Raw genomic sequence first — 16384 nt, 5'->3', positions numbered from 1 at the left:
ACTTTGGGGAGAATGAAATGAGAGTTGACATGGTGGAGGACTGTGACCCACCCTGCCATGTCCTTGTCCCAAGTCCTCATGTTGGCCCAGAGTGCTTGAACCCAGAGCCATCTCCAAATAGATCCAAAGACCAGACTGTCTGGTAAATGCTGGGGGCCTCCTGTGCCTATTGGGCTGTCCCTTGAATTTCTGAGAGCTTGTGTCTTCTTGGAAGCTTTGGAAAGAGGATGTGGAAGAAGACAGACTAAGGAGTTGGAAGAGAGTGGCTTGGACGGTGTGGTCTGATGGAGATGTCAAGTAGCAATGTGACCTTCCAGTGTGTTTGTATTTTTAACTGTCCTTTCATAAGCTTGATCAGGCCTGAAGGCTGACCTACCTTACCATTTGTTCCGTGGTGAAATGGACTCGAAACAAATATTGGGGAAAAAATAGGATGGGGCTTTGGATTTGCAAAGATAAGAACATAAGGTGAGCCCTGCTGGATCAGGCCAAAGGTGCATCTAGTCCAGCATCCTGTTCTCACAGTGGCCAACCAGATGCCCATGGGAAGCCTGCAACCAGGACCTGAGCACAGCAGCCCTTTTCTCACTTATGATTCCTAGCAACTGGTATTCAGAGGCCTCTAGCAGTGAAGGAAGAACATAGCCATCGTGGCTAGTGGCCATTGTTAGGCTTATCCTCCATGAAGTTGTCTAATTCTCTTTTAAAGCAATCCAAGTTAGTGGCTGGAGAGTGGGACCAATGGTTTGACTCAGTATGAAGCAGCTTTCTGTATTCCAGCAACGTTTCCAGTCCTACCTGGAGATGCCAGGGATTGAACTTGGAAACTTCTGCATGCAAAGCAGATGCTCCACCACTGAGTTATGGCCCTTTTCTGCCCTCAGGCAAGTAAATAAATAAAACAAATAAAATAATAAATGGAGACACTTGGAGCTGATGTATGAGTCTATATTTTTGAATTGCCATTTTGAACATCTTGTCTGGACCCATTTTTAGATTCCTGTTGGAAAAAAAAAGTATTCAGTGCTCTACTCAGCCCCTGCAACCAATTCCATGTGTGAGCACCTGGGATTACTTCGGCTATAAATGTCCCACCCACTCTTCCCTGCTGGCAAAATGTGGAACTGCAGTCACTGTGAACATCCTGGGCCGCCCATGTTCTGTCGGGTTCAGTTGGCAATGTTGGCTGACCTCACCTTGGTGCTCTCTTCCAGGCCGTGCCAGCCTTCATGACAAGGCATCTCTGCGCATTGAGCAGGTTCGCTCCGAGGACCAGGGCTGGTACGAGTGCAAAGTCCTTATGCTGGATCAGCAGTACGACACGTTCCACAACGGCAGCTGGGTGCACCTTACTGTCAATGGTAAGCATGGTGACTCCTTTGCCTGGGCCAGCCCTGTATCATCATCCTCTCTTGCCAAACACACATCCATACACCACACTCTGGCCTGTAACCAGAGCTTGGAAAAGTTACTTTTTTGAACTACAACTCCCATCAGCCCCAGCCAGCATGGCCACTGGATTGGGCTGTTGGGAGTTGTAGTTCAAAAAAGTAACTTTTCCAAGCTCTGCTGTAACACATTCATTATCATGGTGTTCTGGCAGGTGCATTCTGGGCTTCTCCCTGTTCTTCAAAGCATCTGCTGTTGCCTATTCCTGAAACAGGCCCAACCATGTAACCAGCTTGGGTCAGCTGCTCTGTGACTTCTCAATCTTGGGTTTCATCCAATGCTAGTCTTACTCAGAACAAAACCATTCAAGTTAAGAGACATGGCTAACCCACCTTTATCACGTAGCATCTGTTTAACTCCTTCATTCTCAACTCTGCTTTCTCACACGCATTCCACCTTTGCAACCTCTCCTGCTCTCCTCCACTGCCAGGATTGAAAAATTGTAAGGTCCTTGCATTCAGAGACCTGCAAATCCACACTCATTGGGTGCCCCTTCCCCAAATTCAAAGGGTTATATTCATCGTAGACCTACTTATAGTAGACCCATTGAAATGAATGAGCCTAAGTAGGACTAACATTGAATGCCACCCTTCACTCCATTCATTTCTATGTGTCTATGAGTAGAAGTTAACTGGAACTTATTATTACTATTTCAATTTATTACCCACACTGTATCCTTTGTCTTGCTTTTTAAGAAAGTTATTAGAGGAAGGTATTTCATGAGATCTCTAGGATTACTCAACAGATGATAAAAACCAGACCTGAGTTTGGCATTACTGAATATATTCTCTGGGCAACGGAGGGTTTTGAAATCTAAAAATTTGATATCTTATTTGTTGTGTGCAGCTAGGACAGTAATAGTTCAACAGTGGAAGTGGGCAGACTTGATCCTGACTTGATCTTATTACCCCAATTCTTAAAAAAAAAATCCCAGGGAGATCTGATGTATTTTATATAGAATATTTACTTTTGGATTGGAACCCACAGGTCACACATTGTGTGGCAAGATACTGTGCATCAGCTGTTATTTGTAGGAGAGTGATGATGGAAAAGTAAAAATAACAGCTAATCTTTTGGGGGCTTTTGTGCTCACTGAGGTATTTACTTAACACAATTAGAGTCCTATTATTTTATGTTGCAGTTGTATGTTTTCCTCTCTGTATAATGTTGATATGTTTTTATAGTTTTAATATTTCATAGTGCTGGTCTTTGACCATAATAAATGATTGACTGATTGATTGATTGAGACTTAATCTTATGCTACTAAAGGGTTTGAAAGATTGGAAAAACGGTCAAAGTTAAAATAATGAGAGGACAGACAAAAAGGGATAGTTTTTCAAACAACATGGAGAGGAAGTTTATTGAATATGTTGAAGATCCACAAACAGAGTGGTTGCTCCTGCAGGGATATGCCTCAGTATGCGGTAACTGACATCTGCAAAAGAGGATTAGAATGTACATGTTACTGAAACTAATGAGATTTTTCCTGTATGGACTTGATAAATGAAATAGGTAATTTTGTATTCTCCTGAACCTATGGATGATTAATTTAAAAGTCTGTTTGTAATGATTGAGAATGTAGAAATTAATGAAAATATATTTATTAAGAATGTTATCACCTTAAAAGACAATCTTGATTCTAGTTCACAAACTCAGTAACTCCTTTGCACAAGTTGTACTTAGTTGCTAGGGGATTCCTTGATCTCTTCCCATACCCCCTGGTTACACACCCCAGAAACATCTGTTGAAAACATTGCCCAAGCCTCTCCCTGCCCTGTCTGTTTCTTTCTCAGAGACTCACATGGAGCAAACAACCAAAACTCATAGGGACCCAGGAATGGTCTAAATTACAGTCTTGTTGAAGTGGCAAGTGGGTGGGGAATAGCGGAATGAAGGGAGATGACAACAGAAGAAGGGGAATGGCATTTAGAAGAGCCAACTAAGTTGACACTGACTCTAGGAAGATGGTAGAGCACCAAAACCATAGAGTTGTACACACGGCTGGGGTTTTTGTGCTTCACCCTCCCCTTGTGGTGAAATGTTTGTTTGGTAACACTACATGGCTCCCTAAACACTGAATCAAGTTGACATTTATAAAGCATGGAAGGCTGTAATTTTCCCTGTAATCCTAGCTACTAAACCCCTGCTCTGTTGCTCAAGTGACCACAGCTGTGTGCACAAATGCAGTTATTCAGCATTTCCTTCCATGTAGCAACATGCTTTCCATGCACACATTTTGTCTTCTGTGTCCCATCCCATTGACTTTTTATTTTTTTCCTATGAGATCATTCTAGGACATAACCCCAGGTGGCTCTTCTCATGCATAGATGTTTAACACCAGTCTGAGCCTTGGATTGTTTCCAGTCAGTTAGCAGAGACTGTGACAGCAACCAAAGCATGTGGGCAACTTAGAAGCTAGAGCAGGTGTGGGGAACCTTTGGCACTCCAGATGTTACTGAACCATGACTCTTGTTAGCCCCAGCAGGGATGGCTAATGGCTAGGGATGATGGGAGCTGCGCCCACACCTGGGCTAGAGGTACAGAATGAGGGGTAGCAAGTTAGGACTGAAATCAGTATCTCCAGGACCATGGACAGCTCATCATCAGCAGACAAGTTTGTTCTGATGAAGGCCAGCCCTGCTTCTTGAGAGAAGTTGCAATGAAAAGGGGAGGAGGGTTTGCTATTAAGTGACATCCAATGGCTTTTGTTGCCTCCGATGAAGACTTTTGGATGAGCAAACTACCTGGGTATATGGTACGTTCATTGTGACTAGAAGGGCTGTGCATACCCCCCTTGATCTGATTTGCGGCCTAATCTGGCACGTTGGAGTGGCCTAATGCAATCCAAGATGATCCCTGGCTGACGCAGCATGATTCTGAGCGCTATACTGAATCAGGGCCCCTATGGTGTTTAAACTGATTAAAGCAATAGGGGCAGTTGGTGCTGCCTGTGTCTTCCCCCCCTTGTTGCCCGACTGCTCCCCATTTTGGCAGTCCCAGATTGTTCTGGGTAGATCTGATGTGACTTGGGACAGTCTGGGGCTCCCTCAACCCACTGTGGCTGAATCCCAGGTTGACCCAATTTGGTTTGGGGTTTGGGTGGAGCCACTGCACAGCTCTAGAGACAAGCCAGCCCTGAGTTCAGGGGCCTGGCAATGTATCCTCCTTGTCCCCCTCTTTGTCAGAAAGGTGTTCCTCCTCACACTCTGTGTGCCAGTAAATTCGGAGGCTGATGGCCCTTCATAGCAGCTATTTCTGATTCAAAGCCACTGCTGGAGTGGCCTGAGGTCTGGGTCAACTGCGGGCCAAGGTATCACAGCAGGGACAGATGGAAGGAACTTCAGCTTCCCCAAGCTGCCGGTTCCTGCTTCCAAGGAGGAAGAGTGTGTTAAGGAAGTGCAGATGGCCTGATGGTCTACAAAGACGAGGAATCCTACAGGAATATAGTGGGGAGCAAGAAGTCTTGGAGTTGGAAGCCGTGATGACTCTGGGTGGGTGAGTAGATGTAGAGCTGAAATGGGTCTGGCGAAAAAGCATTTGGCGTGGGAAGCTTCAGATAGTTTTTAGTTTAGTTTTAGTTTATAGTTTATTTATATCCCACTTTCTGGCCAAAAGACCCCCAAAGTGGTGAACAACATATTAAAAGATAGGTGGCAAGGACCTGTAAGATTCTGGGCCTCTGTGATCCAGTGAGAGGGAGAGGCATTCTAATGCTTTTATCTATCTATCTATCTATCTATCTATCTATCTATCTATCTATCTATCTATCTATCTATCTATCTATCTATCTATCTATCTATCTATCTATCTATCTATCTATCTATCTATCTATCTATCTATCTATCTATCATCTATCATCTATCATCTATCATCATCATCCTACGTTGACCTTGTCATATGTGGAGGTGAAACAACTCCCATGGGGCGCTTAGTACTGGGACAGAAGTGACGACCATCTGTGCTGCAGTGGCTTACAGCAGAAAAGGTGAGGGGAGTCTCCAGCCCATGGGCCAAATGCGGCCCTCCAGGCTGCTTTATCTGGTCCCCAGGACTCTCCTCAGTCCATGCCCCCTCTGTCTAGGCCATGCCCCCTCCCTGAGTGCTCTTGCCTGGCTGGAATGTATCCTTGAACTATGGTAATGCCTCTTGCTTGCCAGGATGATGGTGCATATGTGCACGCATATGTGTAGGTATGCAAGCTTCTGGCTTTTGCCTGGCTGAAATATAGCCTATTGAATAAAAGTAAGAGGCCCATCTGTTGCTCTGTGTACTTTTGCCACTGACCTCACCCACTATTGACATGTGGCCCCCGGAAGGTTGCCTAAGAGCAGTTGCGGCCCTTGGGCTGAAACAGGTTCCTTACCCCTGCAGTAGCAGAAAGTCATGGAATGACAGCAGCGGCATGGAATAACTCTTGATCATGGAATGATGAGGATAATGGAGTTAATTTTAGGGCTGTGTGTGCGCCCCTAGATCCAATTTGGGGACTGATAAAGCACTTCCCGTACTGATTTGGGAGCTTTGCACAGTTATGTTTAATCACTGCATGTTTAAATGGGCCTGGGGGGGAGAGAAGAAGGAGATACATGTAGGATGCCTGCACATCTACTTCTTCCCTTCTCTCCTCGCCACCAGATCCCCCCTCTTTGCCAGCCCTGGATCACTTGGCTGGACCCTGTCTAACCCAGGGTGATCCAAGGCTGTCTTACCCCAAGCTGGCTGAAACTCAGGTTGACCTGGACTGGCGCAATTGAGTTCTGGATCCAGGATACAGCCAGATCTGGTACACATCCCTAGTTAATATAGAGTAGAGATGAGGAAGCCACTGTTCCTGGACCTAATCCAACTCTCTGAGGAATGTTGTCCTCAAAATGGCCCTCTAGGACAGTGAGTTGTTGACCATGGAGGAAACAATTTGTGGATCTTGCTCTTGTTACATCTCCCTGCTATTTAGATCAGACTAATTTTTTAATACCTTTTCCAGACATTGGTTTCATCGTTTGGGATTCATCAGCTGGGACTTTAATAAGCTGTGCAAATGTTTGGGGTGACCAGCGATGCTACAAAAAAGGGAGGGGGAAAGTGTTATTTGAAGAGCAGAGAGGGTAAAGTGAATGACCTCGTTAAATGGCTCTACTCTGTGTCTCACTTAAAAGACACTGCCTGGGAGATGGGAGGAACAGACCTTCAGGAAAATGAGCAACTTGGCCTCGTTAACTTTTAATAAGAGCTTTGCAGTCAACTGAACATCCTTTGAATGCGCATTTCTTGAAGTGTGAGGCATGCTCACTGAGGCAGACTCTGGTCCTCATTCCAGCTGTACAATCTTTCAGCGGTGGCAAAGTTCAGGAGCACTATGCGGGTGAAACAGAGGGCTGGGATTTGCTTTAAAGTTTGACTCTCAAGGATATCAGAGGCTTCATTTTTTATTTTATTTTATTGCTCTGATTACCTGAACCTTGCAGTCTTGCAAACTGTAGCAGATTGTCGCATCTCAGTTCAGAAAAAAAAAAATGAAACAGGAGCTGTTTTTGTGAAAATGATGTCCCACCCCTTTTGGGTGCCTTTCTCCTCATGGTCAGGAAACTTCTTCACATTTTTAGCTGGCATCAAAAATATGGAAGCCACCTCTGGGGAAAAAAATAGGCCTCCAGGCTTTGTGGAAGATCTCCTAGTGAATCAGTGCTTGGAAAAAGATTTTCTCTGAATTTTCATTTTGACCACTGAACCATTTTATATCTCTTGTGCGTGTCTATAGACACCATTTTCCCAGTGAGTACGTCATTGCTATACTGTTCAAAGACTACGGTTTTTAGAATTCTTGTAGTTCACCAGAATTTGATTAGGCACTGATTTTCCTGAGTGTTTTCTTTCCCATTTTCCTTGATTGTGAACAGCTGTTCAGTACCCCTTAGAAAATCAAGCAAAGATACTTTGGGACAAAGGGACACTGTAGTTGCATCCTGGCTGGCTCAAAGGAGAGGGATTTTCTGACATCAAATCATCAACAGTGGCTCTGAAGTCCTAAAGTGCTTTAGGAAGGGCCTGGCCAGTGCTGAATTTTCCTATCAGTATTTAGGATGCTTTTTAAAAATTGGACATGAACAAATTTGTTAAGAGCTAAAGCATGTCCACTGTTAATGAGTAGCTTGCTGCCTTAGCCTGATTGCTTTCCCTGGTTTGTGATTCATATCTCTTCCCCCTATATCAAGAGTGAGATGTGGTCTCTATCTTTTTTTTTTTAAAAATGTGAAATTATTGAAAGTGTGAGTCACTGCTCTTGAATGGAATTTAATTGGGAGGCTAGCAAATTACTAATTCCCTGAATCCCAAGAGGAAATGATGAAGTATCATTTGCTAGTTAAGTGTTGCACTCAGCTGCTGCTTGTGGGCTTCCCATAGACATTTGGTTGGCCACAGTGATAACAGGATGCTGGACTAGGTGTGTCTTTGGCCTGATCCGGCAGGGCTGTTCTAAGGAGAGGCCTGCAAGGCATTCCCTGGCTCCACCAGCAAGCCAGTTGTGGTTACCCTCCCCCATTGCAAGGGTATGCTTGCTTCAAGGGGGTTGTGAGAACTGGCAGGAAAGCTTGGTCAACCCTATTATAATCCAGGCTGGAAGATGGAGGAGACTGGATCATTTAATGAATGAATGAATGAATGACATTTGTATGCCACCTTTCTTCCAAGGAGCTCAGAGTAGTGTACATGGCTCTCCCCCTCTCCATCTCATCCTCAGAATGACCCCGTGAGGTAGGTTAGGCTGAGAGGCAGTGACTGACCCAAGGTCATGCAGTAAGCTTCATGGCTGAGTGGGGATTTGAACTTTGGTCCCACAGGTCCTAGTCCAACATCCTAACCACTATACCACACTGCCTCTTAAAGGGATATGAATTTTTCAGCTGTGGCTGTTTGTAACTCTCCCAGTCCTGAATTTTCCTGTGTCCCCAGTTCTCTCTGGGAGCGCACTCATGGGGCTAGTTCCCATGCTGTCCTGTTGCAGGGGTGGTGAGGGCATATATATTTGTGGGGGAAAGATATATCTTAGTGGAGATTTCCTTCCTACCATCTCTGGTTGAACGAAGCTGCGTTGCAAGAAAATGCCATATCTGAATCCTTGGGGAGTCAGAAGAAGGGTAGATGAACTATTGGTCTGACTCAGTATAAGACAGATTTTTGTGTTTTATATGTCATAAATATGGCCTAGAAAGGAGCGCAGCAGCACAGTGTAAAACCAGCCCATAGCAGCTCAGACTGTGCCAAAATGCATTATATCCTTCATTATATCCAAGGGGTAAAATGGGTAATTGGACGTCTTTTTCGCATGTGGGGCTCATAGAGTGAAGGTGGTGAGGCTAGACTTGTGGTCCCTACGCAGGATGAATTATGAAGGGCCAGGGTCCATAGAAGGGCCTTTTGAGTGGTGGCTCCATATCTGTGGCACGCTCTTCCAACTGAGATGCGTCTAGCCACAATACTGTTTTCTTTTTTGGAAATGGGTGAAGCCACACCTCCACCAGCAGGCTTTTGGATGAGGGTCTCAGTGATGGAAATAACTGATGAATAATTTGATGCTGCTGCTTATTATGAATTGTACCTATAAAACTTTTGATTTTTTTTTTTTTGCATTTTATGGATATGCATGTATATTGTGTTGTTGGCTGTATTGTTATGTTGCACACTGCCCTGTGGCTTTTTGACGAAGGGCTGTATGTACATTTCTTAAATAAATAAATCTTACAGAACGTAACAGCACTCTCCTTCTCTCCCTCCTCGCCCCAAGCCTCAGAATGACACTTTGTCTCGACGGAACCTATTTCCAAAGGGGCTCCCTATTCCCCTCACAGAGCTACAATTTCCAAAGTGGTTTAACAGGCCAGTCTCTCTTTCCAAGGAACTCTGGGAATTGTAAATATAAATGAAATAGAATAGCTCTGTGAGGAGGGTGGGGCTTCTCCTAACAACTCTCAGCACCCTTCACAGACTACATTTCCCAGAATTTTGGGGGGCAGCCATGACTCTTTAAAGTGTTATAAAAGTGGAATAAAGGTATGGTGTGAATGTGGGTCTATTTCTGCTCCCTTTTGGGCCCCCAAAGAAAACCTTTAGCTCAGCCTTAATTGGAATATCATCGTTATTGTTCTTAGGGCTCTTTCTGTCTTCATTTCTTTCTGTTCACTGCTGTTAGCGGTGTGCAGAACTTGTATAAGAGCCAATCTTTCCGTCCATAAGCCATGACCTTGAGACATTCTCATCACTGCTTCCCCCCTCTCCCTTTGTGTGTGTGTTCAGAGAATGAAATGTTCAAACCATTTTCAGTGCAACCGGGATTTCAGTTTTGTTTAACTCTTCCTGGGCTGTGTAGTTGGCAGCTCACAACACTGCGACATTGTGGGCTGGAGAGAATGAAACCCACCAGTCTAGCTCCATTGTGGGAAGGTAAGGAAATGCAACCCTCCCCCCAAAAAAACCCAAGCTCACTTGTGTCCGCTTCAGTTGCCCAAAGGGATGGGGAGGCTGGAATTCTGTAGCCTTGTACTTAAGGACTAATGAGGTTTTTAATGGTTGCCTACAGTCCAAATGGAGGCTTTTGCCCCCACCCTTCCTTTTTTTTTTTTTTTTAAATTGCATTCAGATTAAAAAGCAGAGGCTCACATCTGAGGGTGGTTCTCGCCCATGAAGCTGTGTAATAGAAAACCTACAATTGCCAGAATGTTCATTGGCATTACAAATGCTTTCCCCCTGTTTGTTTGTTTTCTCCAGCATTGAATTGCTTTCAGACAGTTAACGTAAATTTTGCAAGAAAAGGCTGTGTGCCTCGGGTATGTAAAACACTTTAGGATGTTCATGTGGTAAAGTTACCTGCCTCTGATTCCAGTGTAGTGTTGCTGCAACTTCTATGTAACAATGTGCCGTTCAGGCTTGTAATACTGAATAGGTAGTACTTCCATGTGGAATGGGCAGATCTACTTGATTCCACTCTGTAATGCTTTGGACTTATTTTGCGGTGCCAAACTTGAGTGGACTGAAGAAACTGGAACAGATTCTTCACTCTGTGCAACCTCTGAGAGGTCTAGTGCGATTAGATCTCTTTGCGCATACTTGAAAGCTTAGGACAAAGAGGGCAGAATCTCCACTGCCTCCTCACCTCATCAGAGGCCTTAGAGCAGGGATGGGGAACCTTTTCCACTCAAGGGCCCCGCTCCCTACAGGGCAGTCTTCTGGGGCCCACATGCCAGTGGTGGGTGGAAGCAAGAGCCAAAAAAAGTGGATGCAGCAATGGATGCGACTCTCACCTTTGCACAGTTTGCTACATTCCAACAGCGCAAAAGGCAAACGCTTCTACACCCCCCTCCATCCATGCACCTCTGCAGCCTTCATCCAGGCAAACACAAAGCATTACCACAGTCCAAGGACAGTTTCCAGCCATGCAAAATCACTTAAGGACGGTGCAGGATCAGGGTCAATGGAGGATGGGACCTGGGAAGAGGCGGTACGACATGAGGAGGAAGAGTCCTGAGGGCCAGACAAAGGTGTCTGGAGGGCCGGATTCGGCTCCTGGGACTGACATTTCCCACTCCTGCCTCAGAGTGCCTGAGCCAAGGATTTAGGTTGGCTCTGGGCCACAGCAGATCTCCATCTTGCATGTTTTGCCATGGCAGAACGAGTGGCAAAATGTGCACAGGTCATTGCCTTGTAGTATCTGAGGCTGCTCTCAGGATGGCCCCACAGCACATTACCCCCCAATTTAGTGGGATCTCCTTCCATTCAGAAAATGCTTCCAGTCCAGCCAATACTGAAGGTTTTGCCCCCAGTGGCCACCTAAGGTAGAATTTGGCAGCATCCCTAATTCACATTGGAAACTGCAAATTGGACATGTATTGACAGCATCCTTGCATCACTGAGATAGCTCTGGTTCCATGGAATCTGCTGTTCCCTTACATATGACGATGAACTTTTTTTGTTTACACTGGCTTTTAAATAACCTTATTACAAGCGTAATCCTCTAGGTTCAACAGTGCAATCTATGCAGAATTTGCATTCCTAAGAATTCATAATTCATGTATTATGATCTCTGCTCCCTCGTCTCTCTCCGCCTCCCCCTCAAACACATTAGCCTACTTAATTTTTTCTTTTCAGGAAATAAATAATATTTTCTGAGGGCGGTTACCCAAAAATCAGTTCTTTTCAGAGTCAATTGAAATAGCTGAAATGTCTTTCTGGAAAATTGGACTTAACGGCTATTTATGATTAGACCTATATTATAATTCTCTAAGAGCCTATATTATAATTCTCTAAGAGCCTGTTAATCGAAAGGCAGATCAGTATCTACACTGCAGAGTGCATCTGTGCATTTTGATAGCTTTCCTGTAATGGTGGGGTGAATGTGGATGGGAGCAATGTCTGGAGATTTTCCTGTTTTTGGTGGGGAAGGAGTTTTCTTTACATCTTAAGTCAAATTAGCAAAAAAATTTCATGTTTTTCAAAACTGTTTTACCTTATTTTTCTTCACTGATGATGGCAATGACATCATCATTCTTCAACAAACATCTTCAAAGGGAGGCTCCATCATGAAACTGCTGCCCTAGAATTTAACAGAAAGTTTGATTCTATGCCTAAAGGAGTCAATCAAGAGCAAGCATTTGTCTCCCACTCTAGTTGTTAATATAGTATAGGAGAGCTAGGAGAAATGTATTCATGCAAATGGTCATTGTGTTTGCTTGGATAGATACATATGAGTTTTGCATAGAAATGTCACACACTGTACTTCCTGCATTTCATAGCCTCTCATTCTCTCTGTGTATATAAATATATATGCATATACAAATAATATATCTGCTAACTGAATATAACACTCCATGCATTTGAAGTGGCCTTAGATCCACAAAAGCTTATGGCATCTGCTAGTTTGGTGCCAGCAGGATCTTTTGTCTGTTTGTCTGTTTTGGGCAAATAGGTTTATGCTGCCCTGTTCCATGTAGCCTGCTAGCTTCTTGTATAGGGAACCCACATAGAGAGGACTGACCTTGAGTGAGTGGAGTCTAGCAGCAAGAAGCCGATGTCCAAGTTCCAGGTAGCTGAGATGGGCTCTTCAGGACCTCAGATACCTCCCTGTTAAGGGTTTGAGCTCAGCTGGATACCTAAAAATGGTAGAGTAGGGCTGCTGGTTGCCCAAGGCTTGTGTTTTATCTGAGAGCTAGTAGGTATTTTAAAGAAGGAGGAACGTGGCTTGGAATCATGCACTCCAGTCTCTTCAGGTGGTCTCTCTCTGTCTCCTCTGGCACAGGGGGGGAGGAAGGGAGAGGTCTTAGGCAGTTGGTGAAATGGTGTGGCTCCTGATTCTGGCTTCTTGTTTGAGGCGTATCTTCCCTAAAACTTGTCCTTAGCTGTCAAGGCTAGTTGCAGGGTTGGGGGGCCCCACCTTGCCAACTTCCCCCCAATCTACAGCTCAACATGTTTACTTGGTGGCAGGCAATGGAAGCAGTCTGCAGGGATCAATGTCTGGTGGCCGGGTCAGGGAGCCAGATGCCATTTTAACTTCCCACAATATCCTGGAACTACACTGCATTGAGGACTTTGTGGGAGGGTGACTGGTCAGAGCACTGAATGGTTGGAAGGGGTCCCTGGGCAGGTGCCAGTGGCGGGCTCTGCTGGGGGCCTGGAATCCAAGCAGGTACCTAAAGATGTCACATGCCCAGTTTGAGGTCTCTGGGGTCCTCAGGCAAATTCCTGCTGACCTATTTCTGTAGTTGCCCACATCGGAGTCACTGTTGGAAACTGGGCCATGAACTCGTATGGTTCAATGCACCTGACTGGATGCTGCAGAGGAAACAGGGTGCTGTGCAAAAAGTGATGCAGCTGTGATGTCATGGTATACATTATTGTATACTAGAGCCTGGGTCTAGTATTACTGTGTTTTTTTTTTAACAGGATAGTTTTATTGCATATTTTAATTATGGACATTTGCATTTAATGGGATTGCTTTATTGTGTATTTTAATTATGGATATTTAAATTTTAGGGCTTGTGTAATTACAAGTTTTATATGTGCAAACGGCTTAGAAGTCTATTTTGACATTAAGCACTTTGTAAATTAAAAAAATGTGTACACTAGGAGTGGTGCTATCGCTGAGCATGGATATGCTTGAGCTCATTCAAGATTTTGCTTTATATATAGATAGATAACTAGATAGCTAGACAGATATACACATACATACATACATACAGAAAGCGCTTTGAAAAGAGTCATTGTGGTGTAGTGGTTAGAGTGCTGGACTGGGGCTTGGGAGACCAGGGTTCAACTCCCCACTCGGCCATGAAGCTCACTGGGTAACTATGGGCCAGTCACTGTCTCTCAGCCTAACCTACTTCACAGGGTTGTTGTGAGGATAAATTTGGGAGGGAGAGAAGAACCATGAACTGCACAATAAATGTAATAATTAAATAAAATGCACTTTCCAGTAGTTCAGTCTTTAGCCATTTACTAGACAATTATGCCTTTCCTTTACAGAAGCCTGTGTAGGTAAGGAGGAAATCCATTTTTGGAGTTTTTGAGGAAGTCCAATTTTTGGGAAATCCTATACAAACTGACCTGATCCACACCTCCTAGATTAATGTGAAGATTAGAGTACAGGTGTCCTTTGGATTTCACACATTTTGGAAGTTCTTTGCTCAAAAGACGTAGCAGAATGCACTGAGCTTTTTGTGAGAAAACTTGTTCAAAAACACATATTTAAATGTGACTTTTCTTGCGGATTTTCCCGCCCCACCCCAAATTCTCAGATTCAAATGGAGACAGGGCAAACGTATGAAAGCCACATGAAGTGAAAATAGACTGATCCATCCATGCCTGTGTGTGGGTGAAGAGAACAATGTTCCACAGGAAAACAGTTTGCAGTCTAGCAGTGGTGAAGTTCAAGCAGATTCTAGCTGAACACATGCCTGTATCCAGTGGTGGTTGGTGCCCATTGGGACCAGAAGGGTGACCAAGAGTAGGTGGAGCCAGATCCAATGACTGGCAGAACTAATTCTGGATTTGTCCCCATCCTCCTCTTTCTCCTCCTCCCTGTTGAGTTCTTCAAGGGGCAATGAAGAAAGAGGAATCTGAGAGCTGGTCCTACCTTGTGGACTGGTTGTAAATAAGAAGGTAGATAGGTAGGGGCTGGTTGAGGGCAGACTGAGATTGGCAGGGCAACGCCCCATTCACTCTAATAGACCAGCCTTCCCCACCTATATTCTTTCACCATGTGCCATAGGACTGGCGTACCTGCCCCTTCTCATCTTGTCCTCTTTTTTTCCTTCTCTGGGGCAGCTCCCCCCACCTTCACAGAAACTCCCCCCCAATACGTAGAGGCGAAAGAAGGGGGCAGCATTACCCTCACCTGCATGGCTTTTGGGAACCCTAAACCCACCGTCACCTGGCTAAAAGAGGGGGACCTCTTAGGTGCCAACAACAAATACCAGGTAAGGTTGTGGTCCTATAGGTCCTACAGCTCAAGGGCAGGCACATGATTTGCACACATAGCGTAGCATGCTCAGTCCCCAGCATTCCATGGATTGTGGTAGGAAGGCAGGGAAAGAACTCAGCCAGAGACCTTGGAGAACTGCTAGTGATGACAACATGCCATTCTGGGCTAACATAAGAACATAAGAGGAGTCCCACTGGTTCAGGCCAAAGGCCCATCCAGTCCACCACCATCGTAGCCAACCAGATGCATTATAGGAAGCCTGCAAACATGATTTAAGTACAAAAGTGATCCGACAGTAGAGGTAGAATATAGCCATCATGGCTAGTAGCCACTGATAGCCTTTATTCTCCATGAATTTGTCCAGCTCTCTTTTAATTCCATCCAAGCTGGTGTCCGTTGCTACATTTTCTGGGAGCAAACTCCCATCATTTAACAATGTGCTGGATGAAGAAGTTCTTTCTTTGGTCTGTCCTGAATCTTCCAACATTTTTGCTTTGTTGGATGGCCCTGAATTCTACTATTGTGTGTGTGAGAGAAAAAACGTTCTCCCTGTCCACTTTCTAGACAGATGATTGGGATGAATGTATTGGACAGCTTCAAATTTTCTAAGTCAGGGGCTGCCAGGTGGTGCCACATGAGCCAGATTAAAGCCCACAAAGCATTTTATCTGGCTTCTAACAACTCTTCCAAATTATAATCAAGAAAAATGAGACCTGATCCAAAATGTTGCATGGTACCTCACCTCCTAACTGGAGTGCTCCTATTCAGAGTTCCAGGTAGCCTGGAGCTGGAACCTTGTAGACGTGTTTTGGGACTCTCAGGAAACACTTTTCTTTTCTACCCTGCTAAAACCTCCTCCTACTGTGTTAATGGGCTCAGGATTGAGGCTGGCTGATAGCTCTCAATTTGGTACCTTTATTTGTTATCTAGCTGGGCTGGGCTGGCTGGGAAATATAGCTGAGAGAGGAGCTTTTTTTAACAACCTTATGGCACATGCCTCTCTGATACTTTTTTACAGGCATGGGGAACCTTTGGCCCTCCAAATGTTGCTGAACTACCATCATCCTTGGCCATTGACTGCTTTCTGGGGCTGATGGGAGTTGTAGTTCAGCAACATCTGGAGGGCCAAAAGTTCCCCACCTCTGCCCCAATACCTATCTCTTGGGTTCTGTATACTATTAGAAGCTCAAACTTCTTTTTGTCCTCCTCCTTCTTTAAATGAACACCTTCAACATTCCATGGCTCAGCTGCTATCATCCACAGACTTAATTGCTAGACTCACACAGCCTGCTAAACTGCTAGTTCCTTTACACCCCCTCGGCACTCATAAATCCAGGATTTTAGTGTGCTTTCCCTTCAACGAAAGGTAACTGGAAAAAAAAAAGGTTCCTGCTTTCTGGCATACTGTGTGAACCTGAAAGTTCACTCTCTGGATAATGAGATGAGTTACTCTCTATGTTTTTACAT

General features: G+C 44.7%; 1 protein-coding gene across 1 annotated transcript in view; it reads left to right on the top strand.

The window, feature by feature from the left end:
• The window catches only part of IGSF9B (immunoglobulin superfamily member 9B), a 137982-nt gene that overhangs the window by 43750 nt on the left and 77848 nt on the right, over nucleotides 1-16384 (top strand). Inside the window, exons 3-4 of the mRNA XM_061592582.1 lie at nucleotides 1215-1361; nucleotides 14761-14912. Coding sequence (XP_061448566.1) covers nucleotides 1215-1361; nucleotides 14761-14912 — 299 coding nt within the window. The remainder of the gene's footprint in view (nucleotides 1-1214; nucleotides 1362-14760; nucleotides 14913-16384) is intronic.

This window comes from Rhineura floridana, chromosome 12 (assembly GCF_030035675.1).
Source record: "Rhineura floridana isolate rRhiFlo1 chromosome 12, rRhiFlo1.hap2, whole genome shotgun sequence".
Taxonomy (NCBI): Eukaryota; Metazoa; Chordata; class Lepidosauria; order Squamata; family Rhineuridae; genus Rhineura; species Rhineura floridana.
The sequence above is the reverse complement of the archived record's forward strand: the minus strand, read 5'-3'. Positions and strand labels throughout refer to the sequence as shown.